At 46.1% G+C, this 17442-nt stretch overlaps 1 protein-coding gene across 1 annotated transcript in view; it reads right to left on the reverse strand.

Annotated features, from left to right (window-relative positions):
* The window catches only part of FRAS1 (Fraser extracellular matrix complex subunit 1), a 99449-nt gene that overhangs the window by 38739 nt on the left and 43268 nt on the right, over positions 1-17442 (reverse strand). The window contains exons 14-21 of the mRNA XM_064651364.1: positions 13963-14106; positions 12961-13101; positions 12396-12536; positions 11594-11767; positions 9502-9642; positions 8145-8288; positions 3255-3407; positions 1968-2114 (exon numbers count right to left, since the gene is read on the reverse strand). Of these exons, the coding sequence (XP_064507434.1) occupies positions 1968-2114; positions 3255-3407; positions 8145-8288; positions 9502-9642; positions 11594-11767; positions 12396-12536; positions 12961-13101; positions 13963-14106 (1185 nt within the window). The remainder of the gene's footprint in view (positions 1-1967; positions 2115-3254; positions 3408-8144; positions 8289-9501; positions 9643-11593; positions 11768-12395; positions 12537-12960; positions 13102-13962; positions 14107-17442) is intronic.

Raw genomic sequence — 17442 nt, forward strand, 5'->3', positions numbered from 1 at the left:
GCTACAAAGAACCAACTATTAAAAACACTGTAAAACATTCTACAGGAGGTCTAAATCCTTAGAAATCAGGTTACCCAGGGAGGCATGCCAGAACAGTAAGCCAAAAACGCATCCCAAAGCAATCCTGCCTGCTTGTTTTATCAGCACGACTCTGTATCTGCATTTTTAAGCCCATGAAGGACTCGTTAAGCTTTGTGCTGTTCCTGGGCCAGGATGTTGTTGAGTTTAAAAATATCTCCCAGAGTCCAAACGTGCACTCAGCATCTCCCTGAACTTCATTCCAACCCCGAGTTCCTCAAAAGTGCAATGAGACTAAAATAAACGCTGAAGAGAGACCCAATTTTCTCAGCCTAACAGCCAACCTCCGATTAAACAATTTTCATTCCCTCCAAGTGGCAGTTTCCCAGCAGCCTGGGACAGTTTATATCTCCATGGCTTATCAGCAGCACTTGAAAAGGCACAAGTGACACTTGGAATGACAAAAATCCAAGGCGCCAACACACTTGGCTTTGAGCCTCCTGCTCCAAGGATTACAAACACTTCTTAAAAAGCCATTTGCAATAAGAAGATTAGAGAAGCTGAATTTGCTTGCAAAAAAAAATCTGTTTGCATTTGAGCCCCTGAACCAGATTCAGGAAGGGTGCAGGCCTCAGGAACATTCCACGGGTACCTTGATGTCCTGAGGCAGGAGGTATCAATAGGAAAGTTTCAATAGAAAGGGGTGTGTTAATTAGGAAGGGAGATATTCTGGTGCAGTTAGCAACACAGAGCATCCACACTGCAGGAGAAAACAGTGAATATTTCGTAGAGCTTGTAGGAAACTAGCCAGGACAATGAGAAGCTTTATTTTTAATTCTTTTTTATTGCTTTCCTTTTTTCATTATTACTGAGTAGCCTTTTTTTTTTTTCCATCAACAGAAGAATGGTACAAAGTCTTCCAGCTATTTTCTTGAACTTATGTAAGGTGTCTCCATACCTGCTGATCATTTGGAAATAATAGTTCCAGGAGAACCATCTATTTCAACAAAAGGCAGGTAAAGCTGACAACCACATCGGTTTCCTCCTACAGGACCTCATCAGTGAAAAAATTGGGTCTGGATAGGATGACACTGATACCTGTGCTCACTGCAACAGAGTTATTTTATCATGAGTCCAGAGAATTTAAATCAGGGTAATGCAGGACTTCACCAATCTGAGTGCTCAGGTTCATAGCAACCAAACCACTTAAGTGTTCACTCATTTTTAGGCGTGTATATTGTAGTGGGGCAATTCAAGCAGGTTTTTTTCTATTTTTTACGTCTCTGGGCCACATCATTTTGCATTTTGGAACATCAAGCCCAGTGATCACAGAGGAATAACCCAGGGCCAAAGAGAATATAGAATAATAAAGGAAAAGAGGAGCCCCAAGAGATTCACAAGGGATGGCAGGAGTAGGATAAAGCATAACCGGACTTAAACCAGATCAATTCCAGCAGATCATTAGGAGGCAACAATATCACAGCTCAGCTCTGTCAGGGCTGTGCCTGCCAAGCACAGCCCTGTTTCTACTGGGGTTTCACATGTGGAAAAATGGACATAAATGCTGCAATACAGCTCCCACGGCATGTACTGGCAGGTAGTGCAGTGGGGAAGGGGTTTGCCTTCATAAGGATTGATTAAAACTGGTCTCAACTTGTCAAGTTTCCACAAAGCCCAGAATCCATCCTACAGAAACTCTCCTGCAGATTTTCACTGTGGGACCCAAACCCTGTCGTCTTTGGGGTCAATAACAAAACTGCAACTGTTTCCAAATTTCAGTCCTGCTGCAGGCCCTGCTCCCGAGGCAGCTGATCACCTCTGTCAACTCACATCGGGGTTTTAGGCACTTGAAATCTTGCTTTTCCAGGCAACAGGAATGGCAAGCAAAGGAACAAGAAAAGACATGTCGGGAAAGGAGGAAGGAGAGGTGGCTGGGGAGAGGCACTCACGTGTGCAGGTGTGCCTGGCATCCCTGTAGTATCCCGGGGAACAGCCCGGTGCACACGTGCCCGTGTGGGACAGGACCAGGCTGGAGTTGCAGGAAGAACAGGCAAAAGGACCCTCCGCGGTGCAGGTTTTACAGGAGGGGTGACACCCTGCAGGGACAGCAAAAACAAGGGTTTGTGTTCAAGGGAAAGCAGGCTCACCTCTTGTGCTTCTTACCCTGACTGAACAGATTTAAAATACCACAGTGGATGAGGCCAGTGTACCCTATTAATTTCTCCAGAGAGGGTAAACACAAAATTATTAGTCTGTTTTATTTCTTGACAGGCCTTTAACTAAAGATTGATGCCATCATTACACCTATCAGGTCAAATTAATCATGAGTGAGAGCGGGCAAAGGAATTAGAGAAGCGACTGCCCTGCGCTGTGCTGGGGATCTTCCAAGCCAGCACAAAACACCATATGAGCTCTGACATACTCTGAATAATGCAAAACTCCTTTTAAATGAAGCCTTTAAACCAAAGGGAAGAAATGTTATCCCGAGGCCTAAATTTCCAGGAAGGCAACATCTGTCTCCCAGGTGCCTTTCCAATCAAGTGACACGGAGGATATTTCATGCGGCTCTGAGACCTCATTTGTCAAAAACAGGTAAATAAACACGCAGTTCCTGAATGCTGGAGAGAAGCTTTGAAATATTACCCATCAATTGTTAGACTGGATGAGGAAATGCCACTTCCTGCAAAGGAAGCATCTATATCTTAAATCTTAACGTCCTGAATTTCTTGTCTTGATTACTTTCTCTGAAATTGCAATGCCCTGTGCTCAGCTTTGGGCTTTACCAGGTCTCTGTCAGCCACAGAACAAGAAAAGCAACCTATTTCCTCCTAAGAGTCCCAAGGAATGTAAAGCAGCTCAGACAATGACTGGAACATGAAACCACATCAACAACAAAAAGCGGAGGAGATGCAGGGACAGGTTATAAAAGAAAATGTGCCATCAGTGCAGCTTCCCCCATGCAGCCGAATTAAATTGGCTTTTTGTTTCAGAAGCTGCCACAAACGATCACCTTTTGGGCCATTACTGGAGCAAGTCAATCCCCAGCGAGAGACCTCGGATGATGTTCCATCTCAGGTCGCAAAACATCCCGAGAAATCCCTACCAGCGGGAGCTCTGCTCCCAGTGCAGTGTCCTGCCAGCTGGGCGAAGCTTCTCTACTAAACAGGAGCTGTTTGGTGGGACATCTCCCAGGTGGCTCCTTGCAGCCACCCGAGGCCCCTGGAGGAGCTACTCACGTTTGCAGGCTCCGCCCTGGGCGTAGTGTCCCGCCGGACAGCCGGGAACGCAGCGATCCCCCAGGAGCAAGAGACGGGAGCTCCGGCACTTCAGGCAGACGCTGCCCGTGTCCCACAGGTCGGCCACGCACTGCTGGCACAGAGGGTGGCAGTCTAAAGGGAGCAGGGAACAAGACAGGCTGTGAGCACGGAGGGAATTCAAGGAAGGCATTAAGGATGTAACTTCCAGAGCATCCTCTTCCCCATCCTTAAACGAGCTTGGGAAAGCTTTGTACAAAGCCAGCTCGAAGGTCTTCACTTCCCAAAACCTTTCACTGATTTTTAGGTGCCTCTGTCTTACAAGTTTATCTTTAATTCCACTGGAAGCCATCAGCATTCACCTCCCTCTGCTCCCACCGTGGAAAAAGCAAAGAGCACAACCTGTACAGCTGTGTGACCTTCTCCTGTTGTTCCTGCTGTTCAGATTTTCCCACACAAACTAGACATCCATCCTCTGAGGAGGCCACTGCAGCCCTCAAAGCCAAGCCAAGAGCGGTATCACAGTGCCTCCAAACCTTTTCCTTTTCCCATTTTTCCCCAGCAGCACCACGCTCGTGTCTCCTGACCTCTGCCTGAACTCAGGTGCTTCCAAAGGTTTGACAACAAGCCTTTTGTGTGCACAAAGGTGCAGTGTAAGACAACCTGGAAGCCAAATTAATCCTCATTATGGTAATTCACAAAATTATAAAGGAAATGACGACTGTCTTGAAAGAAATGTAATAATGAGGCTTGATTTGAGTACCTGGCCTCTTGTCAGGTCTCTGCTGAAGGTTCAACTTTCTGTCTTTTGTCTCTTGTGACAGCAGTACTACAGATTGCCAGGCAATCTAATTTTACAAGCTGAAGACAGGCTCACATTGGAGCCTGGAGGAATTCTGCATCCATACCTGCAGGAAGGCAACAGTGACTGGAGTCTAACCCCAGCCTGTGGGCAAAAGGTTCCATAAACACAGCACAAAAACAAGACAAAGAAAATTTAGTGTGTCCAAACAACCTGCTGTAAATAACTAGACTCTCCCAAACTAACATTTAAAATGTAAGTATCTACAAAACTATGTGCTGCTGCAGCAGAGGTTTCTCTTCAGAGCCTCTATTTTTGCTCCTGTGTACGCAAAGAGTTTTCTCAGTTACTGCTTTAGGATAAATCAGCCCCATCACTTCTCTTGTTCCTTTGCAAGCCTGGAGATCAAAGAGCACACAGCACCAACTGAAAACCCAGAGCTGACGCTCATGGTGAATTTGAGGGACATTGGGGAACGAGTGGGAGAGCGAGGGAAGAACTGAAGTGCTTTGTTTTGGAAAAGATGATTTCAATTTTTCACAGCAGGCTCCCTTTGAAGCCAGGACTAACAGAAGGGGGGTGTTTTCTCTGTGCTTCTCAGTAACACCACACAGCTCTATGTGTTTCCTGCTTCAGCCTTCTCCCTGATAATCCTCCCTCCAGCTCAGCCAGCAGGCATGTTACTGCCTGGGGGATTTGGCTTTTTGGAGGCTTCACATCCCCCCTTGGTTGCAGGTCAGTGTAACACAGTTAGTTAATTCCCTTTAGGCTCCTTCCAGTATCCCAACTGGATTTTCAGGGCAGCTCCTAGTCCCAATGCCTCCCTTCTCATGTTTCTCAGACTGCCTCCCACTGTCCAAACAAAATGTTTTCCTGCTTCCCTTTCAGCTGGCTCTGATTTCCTCCTTGTCAAATCACCTCTCCGCTAAAATAACCTCAACCACCTTCCCTACCACTGATCTTCCTATAAAGCAATTTTTGCTGTTAAGTAAAATGGAATTACTTACACAGATTTCCAGAGTTACTTGGCTTTCATGCCCTCTTTAGCTTTCTCCTAGCAAATAAACCAAGAAAACAGTGCCCTTTCTACATGGAAAGTATCTATTACAGGTTGTTCCAAGACGCAGAAGGCTGGCTGGGGAGACAAAATCACCTCTGAAGTGTCTGTGAATGCTCATAAAGGACACCAGAGGCATTTCTCCCTCTCAGCTCCACCACTTGCTAAGCAATCAACCACCTGTATTGTTTGAACACATCTCCCCTCTCAGGGGCTCTTCAGGAAAGTATTTCCTGATGCAAGTTTTGTGCTGTGCTCTGAGGGAAGGTCAGAGGTTTTCAACAGAGCACAGCTTAAAGTCAGGACTGAAAACACCACCCAACTGGCACCTTACAGTAAATCCAGACAGAAAATCAGTAGGGCTGGTTCAGAAGGATACCCAGCACTGACCAGGATTTTTGGCTTGATTTGGTTGTTGGAAGGGGTTTTCTTGCCTCTCTTTTCAAAGACCTGAACAGGAACCTGTCCCCCAAACCAGCAAGGAGAATTCCTGGTGAAGTGCAATCACATTTGCAGGGATCTGCCTGCATCCCACGAAAGGGTGGGAGCTGCTCCAGGCAGCATGAAGTGGGAAACCCAGCTGGCTGGTGCCTGGCACCAATGGGCCCAGATCAAAGCAGGGAAATGAACTTCCCTTTCCCTGCTCTGGCAGCTCAGCTGCTAACTTCTGGAGGAGGCTGCCCCAGTGGCTGAGTGGAGCTGAGCCCCCAGTTCCCCTCTCGCTCTGCTCAGCCAAACTCCAGCTCTCGCTGATGATATCAGTGTCTCTCTAAAAGGACAGCCAAAGCTCATTAATTTTACAAGGAACTGAATATATTTCTTGTTGTCAGAGTGTCCCTTCTGGAATTTTAAGAGCAAGGCAGCAGGCCTGCTCCTGGGTGAACTGTTCTGGTTTAGTTTTGAACATCTTCCCAACTCCAACACAGCCCGAGAAAGCAAAGCCTGTGGAACATGGGGACTGGGAGTTCCCTTGCAAGGAAGATGCAGCTGGAAGTTGAAAGAGGACCTTGGAGGATACTGAATCAGTGGATGTTTGGAGCTTTCTTTCACACCAGTACCTCTGGATTTTTCTAATTGCCCTTCCAAGCAATCAGGAAAAGATCAACGGGGAAGCTTCAAGATTAAGAGGAAACTTGAAGACAGGCCTCTGATTTATTAAAAATAATGCAAGGACAGGGGTTTAGGAGCAGGACAACACTTTTAGCAGTGGTGCTATTTTTCAGCCTGGTGACTGCAATACTTCCTGGAGCTCAAGCTGACTTGGATTAGAGGGAGAGGAAAATCAGAGTGTTTTCAAACTGGGAAAACAAAACCTACAGAAGCTCTGAGGCTCAACAGGAGCTGGCTAAAGCCTCAAACACATTCCTGCACGTACACTTTAGCTATAAAATAAAATTAAATCAATTCTCAGAGAAGACTGGCACAAACTCCTCGTGCCCAAAACAGAGCTCAGAAACTCACTCATCTCTTGGAGCTCGAGGACATGATGTCTTTCTTCTGCTTACACCTGAAATGCTTATTTGATTAACTGCTGAAAACAAGATTTTTTTTTTTTTCTTTTCTATTAACAAGGCAAATGTTCCAATCCTCATTCAGGTAACATGTACAATAACACCATTAATTCCCAGGAAATGGTTTCAGGTGACAGTAGGTTTTCTCCAGCCCGTGTGAAAGATATTCCCCTCTGGGTCCATAAAATATGGCAGGTGGCTATAATGCACAGCAGGCCCTATAAGTTGTAACACAATTCTTCCTGGAGGGTCAGGAATTAAAGATAAATGGGAAGATAATTGTAAAAATATATTGCTTTGGGAGGCAAAGGAAAAGGCTTTGTTAGATCCCGACGCAAATCATATCTTATGAGAGTGTCAGGGGTTTTAATGTTCTCTTTTATGGGACAGCTGCTCTTTAACTGGTAATTAATAACTTGCAAGGGCAAATTCAGCATTTCAATCAGTGCTGAATGAGAAGAATGAGTGAAACTTAACAACCTGGATGTGGAGCTCTTTATCTGCAGCACGACTGGCAGCACACATCCTTTGCTTAAACACCAGGCATAAACTAAGCCTTCTCTCCTGTTTGGAGGACACATATCCAAGCCACTGAATACTGACACTCAGCGATGCCAGGCACTGTGAACCAAGCCTTGAAAGCACGTTTCTACTTTGAGAAGACAAGTCTCCAAAGAGTGACATCCCTTGACACTGAAATGCTGAATTATTTCCAGATTGTAATTACTTGACTGTAGCCAACATCTTGATTCCCCAGCTTGATTTCCTAAAGAGCTGTACAATACTTTTAGGGTGTTTTCCTACTTCTCACACACTTTCTCTTCCCCCTTGTCTCTGCAGGCAGAACAATCATTGTCATTTAAAAGGAAGATGAAGAAATGGTTCACAGAATTAATCTGTGGAGAGCAAAGAAACAAGTCTTTCATAAAAAAATCCACCCAAGACATAGCTGTAAACAAAGAGAGGTCTCTGTGAAGGGGAATCATATTAAACTGGGAACAATAGCCTCTCAATGGATATATTTATTACTTCTAATGCATTTTTCCCTTTTCTTAGGACTCCTTATCTCATTTGGAACTGTTAAGCCTAGATTAAGCCTCACACACCACAGCTTTTTTTGATAAAGCAGAAAAACAGCTTGATAAAGCTCAGGAACTGTTGGAGCAGTTCCCAGGATATGTTTATACATGTCTGTGTGACGGATTAAAAGTGATTTTTCTTTTTAAACAGATAAATGCAATCAGTGGTTTCAGATGATGGGCTTAAGTGCAGGCACTGAGCACCCACACTGTACAACCCCTACACAGAAATCCTATTACCTCCCAAAAATGCACACAGCAATGGAAAAAAAACGTGCCAGTTTTCCTTTAGGGCCACGTGAACAGCTTCTCTGGGTCACAAATGTTTCCTCAACTCCCTTTGCAGGACCCAAGCAGTGCTGGCTGTGAAGCAGCAGGTTAATGGCCCACACAGGTCTTCCAAAGCCAGCTCCTCTTACTCACCCACACAATATCCCACCAGGTTGAGGTACTGCTCTTCCTTGCAGCTGGTCCTGCACTTCCCACGAGCCAGAGTGGCATGGGGATGGCAGGTTAAACACTCCCCATCAGAAGGGCCATGGCACGTCTTGCAGGAGGGGTGACAGGCTGCACAAGAAAATCAACACTTGTTATGCTCTTGGTGTTGTCCCCCTTCCTCCCTCCCCTCCCCAAAACACCAGCTCCTACAATCATTTACGAAACATGGCCTTAAAATATTCTAATATCATCAGGGACTGCAGGGTTGTGGCTTGGAAGGCTCTTACATCCTCATTTTGAACAGACATGATGAGGAATGAGTTGTCAATTTAATAAATGCGATTCGTTCCCTGCGTTAATCAAGATACAGATCCAGACACAATACAAAACAGAGAGAGATTGACCCTGTTATTCCTCTCTCCAGCACATACGAAAAAGAGTGGGATGCACAGGGGAGACAAATTAAACTTCTCTTGGGACTGTGGCAAGAGTTTTGATATGCATGAGAGGAAACCAGAGGAATGATTTCTCCACAATGCCCTTCCATGCTATTCTGTCTGTGAAAACCTCAACAAAAAGGTGGCACAGAAAGTGGCTCAGAGTGCCCAAAAATATCTCACAGACTGCTTTCGTATCCTTCCACCTTAAAGACAGATGCCACATCTACGTGCTACAGATCTGAGGGAGATAAAATTACTATGGCTAAGAATCAGTAAAAAATTCTTTAAAACTACCTTTAAAGCTCTCTGTGAATAAAAGCAGAGGACTTGAAAGATGCCACTGAAATTTTGTTTCTAAGATACTTCCATAAGCCTGAAACTGTGTAACACAGCACTTACTCAGCTCTGCGGTGGCAGTGCACCACCTCAGAACTGAGGAATCTTTACAATGCCCTGACAAATAAATCTATTTATAGAGTTGTTCCTCGGCTGAATAAATTGAATAAATAGAGCAAACGGACTTTAGAAAAGGGTTTTTTCTCTAAACTCCAGGCTTTGCCTAATAAAAGCATTTTATTTTTTGGTGTTGTCCAGTAAAGACTTTTTTTTTCCAGAGCACATCAGCTACAAACACCATCCAAGCCTCCTAAAATCAAAAGCAAAGTATCTTCAGGGAAACAGTCCAGGGGAGCAAAACTGATTATCATTTATGTTTCCAAGTGTACATCTCTCTCCCGTTAGGAGGAGACTCCATTTCCTGAAACTGGACTATCCTATGCTCCCCTGAAAATACTTCAACAGCTTTATATAAATCTGAGAGCATCTCTAACTGCGTTGAGAAACGGCCCCCAAACTGTGGGTGGGATGAAACGAGCAGTGCAAATGAAACCCAGCACACTCACCGGAGCAGCGGCCCCCGCGGCTGAACAGCCCCTCGGGGCACTCCGGGAGGCACCTGCCTTCCAGCAGCACCTGGGGAGCCACACAAGCTGTGCAGTCCTGGGCAGAATCCCCCACACAGCCTGCACAGGAGGAGTGGCACTCTGCAGGGAAAGGGAAAAGGAGAAGGCACAAATTAAGACACGAATGAGTTCTGGCTTATTTTGGTTGTTACTGTCCCACAGTACGGCCGGACTGCTGACCCCCCCCAAGGACAGGAAGGTGTTCTTCCTTTAGGGGAAGGAATACAAAGTAGAGCACAGTTCTTGAAGACAAGGAACAAGCACAGATCAGCTGCACATTTAATCTTTCTTTGCACCCACACAATTCATTACTGACATGCAAAGCTGAGATCACAACACCGTGTGACACTGCTGTCCTCCCTGGGAGACCTCTGGGGTTCTACAAACTTACCACATGCTGGAATCACCTTTTGTTATCATCCCACAGCTACTCCAGGATGGATTTTCTATCCATCATCACTGCATGGTTATCATCAGCCATTCTGGAGCAAACATCCATGGAGGTGGACTGGCCACCTGAAGCGAATACTCATTACAAAAGATGATCCAGCAAGAATGAAGAATGTGGTTAAACACTGCACTTCTTCATCTTTTCTGGTACTGACCCTATAACAACCTATCTTGAACTGAGCAATCTGATTAAATAAATATATAAAATCATTAAAAACCTCCTATTTATTAGAGCAGTGACTGGAGGACAAGGATTTCTGGACTCTAGGGAGACAATACACAAGGCTGGAGAGAAAAAATGAGATTAAATAAAACGATTTATTCTGTGAAACCAGCACTTTACCCTACACATGAAGGTGCCTCTGTCCTGCACAGACAATGTTCTGGGTTTGCTTTTTCCAAACTTTGCATGAGTATTTTATAGTGAGGGCTCAAAGTCTGACATCCTGAGCATTCACCCCTTTCTGCAATAAATCACCTCCCCCCTTCCAATGCCATCACTAACACAGCAGAGCTGTGCTGGGATTCTTGTCCCATGACATAATCCAGAGGTGTCAGCTCTGCTCAGGCCTGTTCACCCACCTAAGGCAGGGATATATGGATTCCCTCACTCAGTTTCTACACCATGCCCTGGACTCAGCCAAGAGAACCCACAACCTGCCAAGGAGCAGCCACTGCATGGATTGGAGGCTCTACACTAATGCCTTCAGGAACCAGCCCAAAGCACTGGATACTTTATGGTCTGTGTAGCTCACTGCTAAAAGACAGAATTGTTCCACCAAAAAAAAAAATGCCACTTCTTCCTTTTTAACATCTCCTAAGGCAAAAAAACTGAGCTTGTACAGATTCTTTCCATAGAGCTGAGATGAAGAGATAAAATCAAAATAAATGGATTTTAAAGTATGTCCACTTCTGGAAAATGTGGGGGTTTTTTCAACAGGAAGAAACAGCCATCAATAGTGTTGATGCTATTTGTGATTACTACATTGTTGTGACTACTACTTGACTTAAGGGTTGTAGAGTCACTATCTCTATGACTGGTAGGAAACCACATATATCCCCAATGGACATCACGTTACCCTCTTTTCCAAACTGCAGCCTTCATGGAAATGCTCCCTGCTTGGTATTTCAGGAGCAGTGATGGCACGTGTGCTGCAGGGCATGCAGCAGAAGAGCTTCCTCAAAAGCAAAGAGTGCTCTGGGATGTCTTAACCTGATCCAAGGGCTAAGAGGGAGAGAGCTCAGTCTTTTTTGAAAAGGATTTAAGGATTGATCCTGCTTCAAAGTAAGTCAGCGCTAAAAATCACGTACCTGGCTTCAATGAAAAGAAAGCTAAGCTGAGCTGAGCTGTGCAGGCTTGAACACAGTCATTTTAAAAAAAATACCTGGATCCTTAAGTCACAAATAGCATGTAGAATGTATTTTCCCTCAAAAGTACTAGTATGTGGCACTGTGAAAGTTCCAGAGTTTAAACACTGATGGCAGTCATGAGGCAAACACAGGAGCTCCCAGCTCATAGGGATCAAACTTGGTACAAGCTCACCCTGAACAGCTTTGAACAGCTGTTCCCAGCCCTGCTCACCTTTGCAGACTCCTGTGCTATCCACATGGAACTGGGCTTGGCAGTGGGAGAGGCAGAGGCCGTGCAGAGCTCCTTCCCTGGGCACGTGAGGCTGCAGGACGTCCTCGGGCGCCCGGCACTGCAGGCAGCGAGCGGCCCCGGCACCGGAGCAGGAACGGCAGGAAGGGTGGCAAGCTGGGCACAGGGGGACAGAGCCATCAGAGCCACAGCCTTCCCAAGGAGAAGGACAAGAGGCAGCTTCCCCAGGGAGAAGGACAAGGCTCAAGAACCTGGGCATCTGCTTTCTACAACAGAACAGAGGTTTTAGAAAAGCACTTGGACATCGTTCCCCCCCAGCCCCCAAATAACAGCTCTTTTCCTGAGTAAAGCTGGTGACCAAGTGAGAAAGTGCAGCACTGTGCCACAGGCAGCCAATCTTCCTTTAATTTCTGGAAGTGCAACGGTGAGCACAATCTCTCTAGGGGGGACAGCAAGAAATGGCAGTCTGAAGGGTTCACAGGAAGCATAAATTCATCTTCCGAATTCTCAGGCTTTCCGTTGCTGCAACAATGACCTCAGTCTTTGCAAATCTATCAGGTATCTGTGGAATTTCATACCAGTTGTATGTGGACTTTCATCCACCTCTTAACTCAAGAAGAACTTGGAAGCAATGTATATTTATTTCAGCAGCATGCACAGAGAAGAGAAAAAACAGTCCTTCAGATCACTAAATCCTGAGGGTGTGAAGGCAGAAAGTACGTGGGAAAAATCACTTTTTCTCAAAGTAGAAAACTGGGGAACTTATTCCAAGTACACAACTTACCCTTGCAGACGTTGTGATCCTGGTAAAAACCCTCTCCACAGCCCTGCAGGCACTGGCCCTGGTGTAATGCCAGAGGGAAGGAACAGGAGGTGCAGTGAGTAGCCAGAGGTCCCTCGCACTTGGAGCACGAAGCGTGACAAGCTGGTAAAGAAACAAGAGCACACAGAACTGAAACATCCCACTTCTTCTCCCTGAGAGGGGTGTTGCTGACTACAGCCTCCTCCAGCTGTGGAAAACTCCCAGCTGGAATGATATGCAGCTAAGTGAACTAATGAGAGCAGAAGTGCACGTGTATTAATAACCACTAACAGCAACAACTCTCACTCACACAGTGATTCGAGTGTGTGTCCCAGTGTGTCTTAATGTGCTTCACAAGGCAAAGGGGTTATTTCAAACAATCCATCACAAGTGAACCAAAGAGAACAAGATAAAAAAAATCAAATCCCCTGTCCCCACTTGCACTTCCACGCTCTTACCATTCCCTCCCCACACCTGGGGAAAAGCAGGCAACAAGTGGAGGGTGCTTTGAGGGCTTTAGAAAAGGTCAGGCAAATACGTCTCTCACCTCTGCATCTTCCGGTGCTGCCTGGGAAATATCCATCTGGGCATTCCAAAAGGCACTTCCCGTCATGCAGCAGCTTCCCTGCAGCACAGGCCACACACCTGCCTAGGTCTGAGGAGCACTTTTCACAGAAGTGGCCACAAGCTGCCAAGGATGGAGGAAAAACTGATTTAAAAAATGGTAATATCCCCTCCTCCTCCCCCTTATCTTCACATCAAAGTGTTAAGTGGGAAAATGCAGCTAAAGTCAAGCAGGAAAATGCTTCTTCTCAATCCCTGTGGGCTGTACCCTCCCAGGCAGTCAGCTCTGCAGTGAACTGACCTGCTGTCCGAGAGCACTATGGAACTCTGGCTCCATGAGGCAAGTGCTTATTCCCTCAGGCAACATACACTGTTGAATATTTAGAAGGGCCAAGTGTTTTACTCAACCATTTTTCATTTCTTATCACCAGTCAAACCAGCTTACAGGGTCTCCAGTTGGGTATCAAAATGCCTGGTTTTGGTAGAAGATGAAAGGTCTGAATCCTGGAGGTTTCCAGGAACAGCTCTGGGGTTTTGAGAAATCCCCCTTCACGATCTGTTTGACTGAGGTGTTTTAATTCCCTCTGGCCATCTCTTCCCCTTTTCCCAGCAAACCTTCCCAGCTCCCAAGGCGCATCTGCTGTGCAGGTATTAGTTACTGTGATGCTGAATTATAATTAAATTTACAGAAACCTGCTGGCAAAGGCCATTTTTCTTTCCGCAGACAAATGGATTTGTCAAGCCCTCAGAAACAACTCAGGCTTTCAAGCTGTTCGGAGAGGAAAAAAACCCTTAAACCTTTCATCATCTGATTAACTTAAATGAATTAATAATCACACAAACAAACAGCAGCTTTCCTCGCCCTGTATTAATGCACAAGGTGCAGCTGGCTTGGCAGACACGAATAAAATCCCAGCTGCTGCACAGCTAAACGAAATATTGATTCCTTTTTTTTTTGCAGAGCGTTTCTCAAAGAGGTATTTACCGGTGCAGATTCCCTCCTTCGGGTAAAACCCCTGACCACAGCTGGCCAGGCAGAGCCCTGCTTTCAGCACGTGAGATGTGTCTTTGCAGGACAGGCAGTTGCTCTCAGCAGCCCCCCAGCACGAGGAACAGGACTCGTGACAAGCTGCAGGGAGAAAAAGCGCAGGATTACCCAACAATCCACTTCCAACCAGCCATGGATCATGGCTGGGACACAGTAATGGTTCAGATATTCCTGAAGGATATCCCATTCCTCCAATGCAGGCACTGTAAAAAGCCCTCCCTGTGGCATCTGGGCACAGGAGCACAGAGGCAGAACCGAGCAAGCTTGAGCATGATGGCACCTTACAGTTAAACTAAGAACTGTATGGAGAGCAATTCTGCCTCCCAAACCAGCTGTTGAACGAGTCACCTTATTCAAAACTGTGCAAAAGTTCACCTGGGAGGGAAATCCAGCCCGTTGTGGTTACTGTTGATAGAATCTGGGACACGGGCTCCTGTCAGATCTCGTGCTACCAGTGCTTGCAGCAGCTGTGCAAACTACACTTCTTTTAGCTATAAAGATTTTTTTTCTTGATCACACCCAAGTATGTTCCAAAGATGTTCTTCAATTTATTATTTCACAATAAGGCAGGTACATGTTTGTGCTCCCAGTCCATATTCCAGTCTGAGGAGAGTCTTATAAGGACACTGGGCATCCTGTGCCAGACAGGATCTTCCCCTCAACATGCATGTGCATTTAATTGTGGCTGAATCCCAACACAATGGATACCAAGCATCCCATCCTAAGGTAAAGCTTGTGCACACTTTTCTTCTCCAGTCAATAATTTCCCTTGCTGACAAAAATCCTGCATCTCATTCCTGGCTGGATGGTTCTCAGGGCACGTCTGCACTCAGAAGTTAACTGCAGGGTGTGAGTTCATGCTGTAAATGTCTAAGTACTGGAATGTCCTCACTTCACCTTCCAGACCTCAGTGTTTTGCTCCTGCCTGAGCTCACTCTACCTTTCAACATGTTCTTGAAAGAATGGACTCCAGGACTTGGATCCTTCCATGACAGACTTCCCACTGCACAGCTGGGACCCCTCGCTGTTAACCCGCCTCACTACGTGGACACATCTGAACATACCCAGTGGTTTGCAAAGTTCTCAAGTCCTCTCTGCAGCTGCTGCTCCTTTCCAAGAGACATTTTTCCCTCCCGGCTCTGTTTTCCAACAGGCAGCCTTGCACACAGCTCTATTAAAACCACAGTTCTGAGGAGAGCCAGGTCAGCTGGGCAGAGGAGCTTTGGCTCCCAGCACACACCGTTTGCTGCCTGCACTAAACCAAGCACTCCAGTTACCAGTTGGCTCTCGCTGGCCCTTGGCAAAGACCCTGCAAATCCACAGCAGCTTTCAAGCCTTCTAGACAGGCAGCTGTTGTGTTAAAACTGCATTCCTAGCTGGGCCTACCAGAGGTCATCAGACCTTCCGAGAAGCTGCAGTGATTTTGGCAGGATCCGGGTGGATGCAGCTGGAAGAGCAGCCTCAACCCATTCCTGCCCTGTGAGGGGGGTGAGGCCCTGGCACAGGTTGCCCAGAGAAGCTGTGGCTGCCCCATCCCTGGAAGTGTCCAAGGCCAGGTTGGACAGGGCTCTGAGCAACCTGGTGTAGTGGAAGGTGTCCCTGTTCACGGCAGAGGGAACTAGATGATCTTCACAGTCTCTTCCAACCCAACCCATTCTGTGATTCCACACCCTCACACACGCCCTGCCTGCAGAAATTTGGCTCTTTCAGCACTGGATCACTGCCAGGCTCAACAGCTGCTCCTCACCCAAACAGCCAGGCACCTACTCCTCTGAAAGAGCAGGGGAAAAAAATGGAAGCATTCAATGAGCCACTGTCAGCTAAAACATCTTTGCCTGCAGCAACTAAGTGGCTGTTTGAAAATAAATCAACAGAAGTGACTGCACTGCCAGGAAACTGTTTCCACCCTCCCTGGCTATTTCCAGTTTGGATTTGTACGGGCTGTTTTGCAGCCCACCAAACTGTCTCTTCTGCAAACATGTAAAGCATTCCCAGCAGGATGGCTAATGCCCAGCAAGAGCACAGTTGAGAAGTCACTGCTCAGCTTTGGGAAAGCACAGATGGGTCCAACCGCTCCATGCCGCATGGCACCATCAACCACCCTCCCTGCCCTCCTCACCCTGAGCTGGGCAAGCTCAGCTTAGCCATGCTCAGTCCTGGATCCTTGGGGTGAGCCTCCACAGCCAGGAACAGCAGGGCAAAACAACAGGTAGTGAGCAAAAAATCCAAGCTAAGGAGTGAGCCGGGTCCGTTAGTGTCAAGTTACACGTCTCAACGTTCCCATTTTGGGAGATCAAAGCAGAAACACTCAAGTTCTGCCTGGGCTTTTGAATAATCTTGAAAACATAAATTATTAAGTTCGAAAAATGCAGTGAGAGAGCATTGAACAGTGCAAGTCCTTCGAGCCCTTCTGTTCTACCAGGCAGACATCGTTTATTTTTGCTTCCCTTTGCTTTGCCTTTGGAGGGGGGGGCGGGTCTGAGCTGCTTCTACAGCCTGTTTCTGCTCTGACACAAGCTGGTCCATGATCTTTAAGTCCACTCCTACATTCTTGAACTTACACCTTTTATTCTCAAATTTACTTTCTTTTAATGGTTTTAACCAACGCTTCACAGAAGCAGGTGGAGGGATGGGGCAGGAAACAACCCTGGTCTAGGATTAAAACAGGGCAGAGATCAAACCGCTGTAATCAGAAATTCAGAAGAGATTCAATTAGAGAAGATGTTATAAAACATGAACAAAAGGAAAGGCTAATTCATTGTGTTTTGCTACAATGCAGACATCAGTGTTCCAACAAGAGGATGGAGTAAGAAACCTGGTGTCAGCCTCTTTCAAGTCCAGAGCGAATTCCTCAAGAGGGAGTTTACTGGAACTACAGCAATTAACACAGTCTAGTCTTTTCTGTGATTTTGGAACATGCTGATTGTAGATGTTAAAACCATTATAAGAAAAATCTTTCTGAGCGGTCTGAGCCTCATCTCCACAATCTGTTTAGAGACTGGTAAAAATAAAGAGGATTCAAGGAAAGAGTGAATGGCAATGAATTACGGAGCGTATCCCAAATTTAAGACTTTCTCCACTGGTTTGACTTTATGCAGAAAATGCAGCCAGGCAGAACTAAAGCAAATTGGTTTAATTCCCTTGAGGAGAGAAGAACAAATTTTCCCAGCAACTTTCAGCTGCAAGCATGCGTGACTGCAAATGTGGATGGAGTGCACAATCAGTAATCTACAAAGCAGCAATGAAATGAAACATTACCCTTTCCCTACAGCTTCAGCAGCACAGGGGCACTGCCAATTAAAACACCAGGAGCAGGTGGAAAGGAAATGGCAAAATAAAACTAAATGAAGTAGAAGATTATTTGATACTTAAGTCTATAAATTCTTTAGGACTGGGTCTCTCTTCTCTATTTGTACA

This window comes from Pseudopipra pipra, chromosome 4 (genome assembly GCF_036250125.1).
Source record: "Pseudopipra pipra isolate bDixPip1 chromosome 4, bDixPip1.hap1, whole genome shotgun sequence".
Taxonomy (NCBI): domain Eukaryota; kingdom Metazoa; phylum Chordata; class Aves; order Passeriformes; family Pipridae; genus Pseudopipra; species Pseudopipra pipra.